We start from the raw sequence: 7,715 nt of genomic DNA on the forward strand, positions 1-7,715 counted from the left end.
TGAATCTAAAATATATGAAAGTTTAATTTTTATCATTACATTATGGAAAATAATGAACTTTATCACAATATGCAATTTTTTTGAGAAGGACCTGTACAAGGACAGCAAAAACACACACAATATGGCCAAAAGTTTTGGAAAGTGGAAATTAACTGTAATGGCCCCTCATTCTTAATCTGTAGGGTTTAATATGAAGTTGACTCACCCTTTACAGCTATAACAGCTTAGGAGCGTGTTTACGGGAATTTTTTACCATTCTTCTAGAAGCGCATTTGTCAGGTCAGACATTGATTTTGGACGAGAAGGCCTGGCTCTCAGTCTCCGCTCTAATTCATCCCAAAGGTGTTCTATCCGGTTGAGGTCAGGACTCTGTGCAGGCCAGTCAAGTTCCTCCACACCAAACTCCCTCATCCATGTCTTTATGGACCTTGCTTTGTTCATGTTGGAACAAGAAAGGTGCCATCCTCAAACTGTTCCCACAAAGTTGGGAGCATAAAATAGTTCCAAATGTATTGTGTTGAAGAAAAATTTAATCATTTATGTTTGAATTACATCATAAAATGTATGCCAGCCACACCTCACATTCCTATGCACAGTCATAAACCCTCCCCGTCACCACTTGAGGCCTTGACACAAACACTGATGGAGGAAGACAGGGGGGGGGGGGGTCCCTTGTTTTGTCCCTTGTTTTCTTATTCAAATTAGTTACAGAAGGGTGGGGGGAAAAGGCATTTGCTTCATCTTTCCTTTTGTTTCTGTAAAACACTGACACAAGAGTATAAAAGGTTGGACCTTCTTTTGTTTCCTCAGTTCACACTTGACGCAGGCATTACCTGGTTGATTGGGGATTCATTCTTGCAAGGATTTAATCTTTATAAAGACACAATTAGCTAAGATTTGGCTCTTATTCAGAAATGCAACGGAGTTAATATAATTTTGCCTATACAATTGGTATGCTGACTCATTAAGTATCCCTTTCACTGGAACTAAGGAGCCAAGCCTAACACCTTAAAAACAACCACACAACATAATCCCCCCTTCACCAAACTTTCCATTTGTCACAATGCACTCAGACAAGTATCGTTCCCCTGGCAACCACCAAACCCATACTCATCCATCGGATTGCCAGACAGAGAAGTGTAATTCGTCACTCCAGAGAACACATCTCCACTGCTCTAGAGTCCAGTGGCAGCATGCTTTACACCACTGCATTGCACATAGTGATGTAAGGCTTGGATGCAGCTGCTCGGCCATGGAAACCCATTCTATGAAGCTCTCTAAACACTGTTCTTGAGCTAATCTGAAGGCCACACAAAGTTTGGAGGTCTGTACCTATTTGTACCTGACTGCAGAAAGTTGGCGAATTGCACACGCTCTGTGATTTTATGTGGCCTACCACTCAGTGGTATAGCATTTTTTCCCCCATTTGTTTCTTATGCTCCAAACAATGTAATGACAAAAACTACTAAATTCAAAATACTTTGTTTTTCTGGGTCTTAGGTTTAAACAATTAAACACTGTGTTTAGCTATTTTGGGCATGGTTCCTTTTATTGCCCTGGAGTATAGTAAATGCTTAAAGAACCGATAGGTGTGTCCAAACCTTTGACCAGCATAACATGTCATTACCTGACATCTTTGAGGATGTCCTTTTCAATCCACTGCCTACTAAATATTCCTAATCGTTCCTTGACACGGTAACGGATTTGATGGAAGGTGACAGTGGGGCCTGGAGTCTGGAAACATGGCAATGACTCCTCTGTGTCTGTCGACGGCTGCTCGTTTACTACCACCTCATCCAGCATGATTCCTTCTTCAGTCTACAAAAGAAGCATGCAGATTTCAATAAACAACCTAAACAATTACATTTTTACAAATTAAATAATTTCATTTGTACCAATGATATAAAAACATACAAGCAAACGTCTACATTAATTTGTCAAATGTATAAAAGATTATTATTATTATTTTGTGATTCCTGATTATACATCTTGAAAATTAAGCTGCTTGATAAAATGGTAGACTGGACATTTAGAAATATGCTCTCATCACTTTGGCAGTTTGGCTTTATTAACAATATACTTCATTTTTAACACAATGACAAGAAAACGACCAGAATAGCAGGATAAACTATTCTACTAAAGAGCCATTGGTAATAGTGAGTATTCGCTTGTATAAGGGTTTTCATATTTTAACCTCTCTTTGTAATTTTTTCAAAACTATGTAATTTAGGCCTAGTTTCACAGACAGGGCTGAGATTAAGCCAGGACTAGGCTTACATCAATTAGGGAATTTAATTAGCTTTTGAAAGGGGGATTCTGAAATCCACTGCCGCTTCAATATACCTGTATATAGTACATATATCCCAATTAACTTCATAATTAAAACTTTAATCAATATTTACCTTCCTATATTATTATAATGATTCTATCCAGTTATGATTTTGTTTTTAGTTTCTTTTTTTCTAAAGTGTGTATTTGGTGTCTGAGGAGTGACTGAGGGTCTGGCCTAGGGATGTGTGATGTATCACTAAACACTGGCAACAAGGTCGTGTGTTTGGATTTTTGAGGTATCACACATCTCTAACATGTCAGGAGTGCAGTAACAGGGTTTACTCACTTAGCCCGGCTTCCAGAGATGAAATATGGATTTGTCTTTCATTTCATTTAATTTAATATATTTTATTTATTTTTAGGGCCGGGACTTTAACGTGTTAATTAAGTTTAATTAATTACGTGACTTTAACGCGTTAATTAATTACGCAAAAAAACAAAACAAAAATTAACCACACTTATTTTTGCACCGCGGAACGTTTTTCAATGAATGAGTTTCAACGGACCGATTATACTGGAACACCAACTAGTGCTCGCTCCGGAGTCACGACAACAACAAACCATGGGTGCGTCTCAATCAGCTCCCTAGTTCAGTAGTCAGGGCACTGATCAGGGAGTCAGCCCATTGACTTATGTCCTGATCAGTGCCCTGACTAGTGAACTAGGGAGCTGATTGAGACGCAGGGCATGAGTGAACATGAACGAAGAAGCTGATGAGACTGCTTTGCTTGGCCCCGTGGATGGGAAATTTTGTTTTAAAAAACGAAAGAATGGAAGCGTCGTCAAGAGCATGGTAGTGTGCAAGCTATACAACAAGGAATCTGTGTATCACTGCAGCACATCGAGCCTCAGATATCACAAATATGCTTTTGCTATACTTAATGGCAAACATTGCGCTGGTCTGCTGGACTGAAATAAATAAACAATATTTTGTTGATTAAGCTTATGTATTCAGTCATTATTCAATGGTATACTAAAAATACATGTGAAAAATGACTTCTCATTGTTCTCAGGTCAAATATTTATATGCAATTAAAATGCGATTAATTTCGATTAATTAATTACAAAGCCTCTAATTAATTAGATTAATTTTTTTAATCGAGTCCCAGCCCTATTTATTTTATATTTCCTTTTACTGAAACACTAAAGAGTCAATATGAATATTGCCTGTACTATTGTGTGTCCCTCTTACTGAAAGAAAGCACATGTTATCAGTATGTTTTGGTTAGAACTGGAGCTTAATCAGCTCCAACCTTAGAGAGACTGTGTATCTGTGTATGTGCGCAATATTCTATGTTACAGATAAGTGTTGAGAATGGAAAACAATGGGCACCCTAAGTCTTTGGAAACGTGCATCGGATTAACTGACGTGTGGAAATTTACCATGACATTGCCATGTGCATTGTCTCTGAGCCAATCAGAACCATCCACATTGCAGTAATGACGTGGATAAGACCTTGAAAACGGTATAACTGTTGGGATAATGGGACAATTGTATATACGATAGGGCGAGGCACGAGACGGTGAGAGAGGGAGCGCGGCCTACGAACTCCTTGGGAGACTTGAAGCTGGCTTCTGCTCTTGAAACTGCAAACTATTCTTAAGTAAATTTTTCTTTTAATTAATTGAAATCCTGACTCTTTGTCTTCATTTCTTCACTACTGGTCCAGGGTCCTAAGCTGTTAACCCCTAACACTTTTATAAATGTGCCGTAAGGCAGGGCTGGACTGGTAATCTGGCATACCGGGCATTTTCCCGGTGGGCCGACGCACTTCGGGGGCGGTACAAGGTTATTTAATTATTTTGCCACTGACTGGCCAGCCGGATCTCACGAAAATACGTATTTAAATAGTACGAGTGTGCAATGTCCTGGAATGTATACCATGTACGTGCATATGGTACGCAGTTTTCCGCGTGCATATGATATGCACTCTAGGGCGTAGTATACGCACAAACCACCCGCCCCACCACCCCCATCCTAGCCAAGAGCCTGTCATATACACACCATAAAGTGAGTATCATATGCACACGAAAAACAGCGACTACATTCCACGAGATTGCACACTCGTGCTGTTGATACGCATTTACATTTACTTATTTTATTTGAGCGCATGGAATTGCAAAAGACGTTTCTGATACTCTATGAAGTGATGAACGGCACTTTGACACTGAATTTTGTTTAATATAGTCGTGTGAAATGGGAACAGTAGGCCTAACAGGTTCTGAGGTGAATCTGGCTGTAAACAGCCGTGAGTATGTAAATACATGACGAGGTAAAGTGGAAAACGGCAGTACACTCAACTACAAACTTGTCACCTAAGCACAACCACAGTTTACCTTGCAGCTACTAACAGTGAGGAAATGTGGTGTTTTGGAAAAAACATATTTATTAAAAAATATTGACATTATTGCTTGCATTAAATATTGCGGAATATAAATCACTTTTATAGAGGCTGTTTTCGGATTTTCTACATGTGTTTACAATTTTATTACAAATTCATTTGTTTATTATATATGGTTTATATATTTTAGAAACCATATACCCATGAGGAGCATGGTTTTACCTGTGACTACCATGTATTATCTTACAGTTAAATGAAACTGGCCTACGGTTGAAAAGTCATTATAATTCAACAAAGCAGCCTAGATCCCATGAATTAAGGACAAATCTTTTTTCTTTTTTTTATGTTTTATGAACTTTTTAATAGATCTAATAAAATTTAACTAAATGTTATTTCAATGAGGACATCATGACAGATAGATCTCAGTGTCTTACATACCACTGAATATTGTAGGAACAAAAAAGACTCAAAATTTGAGTTCAAAATTTAATTATGTGTAACTCTTTTATGTTACACATAAATTAATTCAGGTTTGGAAAGACATTAGGATGAGTAAACAGTCATATTTTGGGGTTGAACAATCTTTGGGGTTGAATATTTTTCAAGAGTTAACATCTAGCCTAACCAAAATGCCTTGGTTGCCAACATTATTTTAAAACATTTTTATTTTGTGTTTCACGGAGGAGAGAAAGTCATACAGGTTTGGAAGTACACGAGACTGATTAAATGATGACAGAATTTAAAAGCAGTACATTTACTTAGATGCATACTTGTTCAAAATCAGTGCTTTACTGTCAAGTGCATGTGACAAAAGTGCAATATTAAGTTTGTTATCTGCATTTGCAATAAATTCGATAATATCTATTATTAGCTGTCCTTGTCCTAGTTTTATTTATTTACTCAAATTTAAGGCCCTAACCCCAACACAACCATACACGGGAAACTCATGGACGGGATGGGCTGGGTTTGCCAGGGCTGAATTTTAGCCCCAGTCCAGCCCTTCCTTAAGGAGAGAAAAAAAAAAACATTACAGTTGTGCAAAACAAAATGACAAAATAATGGCACTGACATATATGGGGATTAATGTATCAAAGTTAGACAAACCAACTAAATAGTGCTACGACTCACTGATGTTGGTGCTGCTGTTGTTATCCCAAAATAATGATGTCACTTCCTGGAGTACGAACCTGGCCTTTGTTACTGCAGTAAAGATGGGTTGATAGCCGAAAACCGGCTCCTTTTTAGAACAAGTTTCATAGTTTAGTACGAAACACCGTGTTTACTACCGTAATATTTACTAAATCACCGCTGCTGAACCAACAACGTGAAATCTTTTTTATTTTTTTTAACAACCTGGAATCTACTGTAAATTTTTGAGAATCACACAGCGCGAATCATACAGCATCCGATTTCCAAACGAACGAATCTACTGAGTCGGTTCATGTTAGTGAATCATAAATTTACAGTGCAGTTGGTGTCTGATTCCCGAGTCAAACGACTCAAGAGCTAGCTAATTTTAATGGACTCAAGCATACTGCATTTGTTATTGGCAAATTTTAACTTCCTGATTTACTGAGTTCCAAGCAACAGATCAGAAAAGCACCTTGAACTGATACATAAAAAATTATGCATCAGCCTGGCGGTTTTCTTCGCTTTTCTGGCAAGACATTGCCGTTATTTCCTTTTAAAAGGTAACTTACACCGTACAAACTATAATATCACTGGATTTCGAGAGGGTGGGCCTGGCTTCACGTGCTATCGGAATGATCGTAAATACTAATTCCTAGTTTAAAAAATAGGACCCTCAAGTGGGAAGTAACGTTAGACATTTCCGATGCACGTGCATCGGTGCAAGGCAGTAGCGACTCTCTGTTTTTACGTCTAATCATGAATCTTGCATGAATAAAGAAATTGATCACACTTTTCACTTACAAAGTAGTATGTTCCGGTATCCCATAAAGCGAACCTTTTACTGTACGCTTCGGGCTCAAGCTGAAAACGGTGACGTGTAATTTATCATTGTTCGTGAAATAAGGCTGATGCTCCTACGGTTCATGGTAAACACTAACCTGTTGTGAGAAATTCAACCAGTTTAATGCTAAGCGTGAAAGTCATAAGGTTAGTAGTCTACACTGCAAATAACTTCTGAATCTCCCATGTTTACTTCAGTCTCTAAGTACATTCCCCCCTTCCAGTTGGTCGTATTAAACTCATAAAACATTAAAAAGAAATGTGTTTACATACCATGTCTTTTTCGAGATGTCCGGTTAGGTTTTTGAGGTAACCTTTGGGGGTCCTGACCGCCTGCCTGGTCAGTTTGAATGGGTGGGTGGGCTTTAACTCACACTTCCAATAGTATCACAAAGACGACACAAACAGACGACAAACTGTATCTCTCCATATCTGCATTCTGTACATCAGTGTACATCACAACTTTACCATCACAGAACTGCTGCAGGATATTCATACAGTATGAACAGGTTTGTCTGCCTACCTTTTGAACTAAACCTTAAGTTTGTTTCAGGCAAAAAAAAAAAAAAGTGAGGGGGAAGTGAGGGGGAAATGAGGTCAGACAGGGTTGACACACGTAGCTGAGGAGTGTAAAATGTCAGGTTACTGTATGTTTTTTTTTTTTATTTGAATTATCTCAATATTTAAAAAATCCTTTAAATCACAAAGAACTGGAAACATTTCAATGCTACTGGAAAACAACAATGCTTCCAATCTTAATTTTAACAAATGTAACTACATTATAGTTAACACAAACTAACAATACTTCTATAGCACTTTACTAACCATGTTATTTTAAACATTTACTAAAAATTAAGCTTAACAGTTATCACTTTACTCTTTCTGCGTACAATGAATAAAGAATGCGGTCTGGCGGAAGCAATACATTTTACTTTACCATGTGTTAAATATGGATATTTTTCTTACACAAACGCATTGGTTCGCTTCAAAAGGCCTTTATTAACTCCTAAAGCCATGTAGATTACTTCTATAATGGATAGATGCACTTTTTTGGGCTTCAAATTTTGGGCT

At 37.8% G+C, this 7,715-nt stretch overlaps 1 protein-coding gene across 1 annotated transcript in view; it reads right to left on the minus strand.

Moving 5' to 3' along the window:
- The window catches only part of abcg2c (ATP-binding cassette, sub-family G (WHITE), member 2c), a 30,281-nt gene extending 23,148 nt beyond the window's left edge, over positions 1-7,133 (minus strand). Inside the window, exons 1-2 of the mRNA XM_067421756.1 lie at positions 6,918-7,133; positions 1,628-1,818 (exon numbers count right to left, since the gene is read on the minus strand). Coding sequence (XP_067277857.1) covers positions 1,628-1,818; positions 6,918-6,920 — 194 coding nt within the window. The 5' untranslated portion in view covers positions 6,921-7,133. The remainder of the gene's footprint in view (positions 1-1,627; positions 1,819-6,917) is intronic.
- Between the last annotated feature and the right edge of the window lie 582 nt (positions 7,134-7,715).

This window comes from Pseudorasbora parva, chromosome 17 (genome assembly GCF_024679245.1).
Source record: "Pseudorasbora parva isolate DD20220531a chromosome 17, ASM2467924v1, whole genome shotgun sequence".
In the NCBI taxonomy this organism is placed as follows: Eukaryota; Metazoa; Chordata; class Actinopteri; order Cypriniformes; family Gobionidae; genus Pseudorasbora; species Pseudorasbora parva.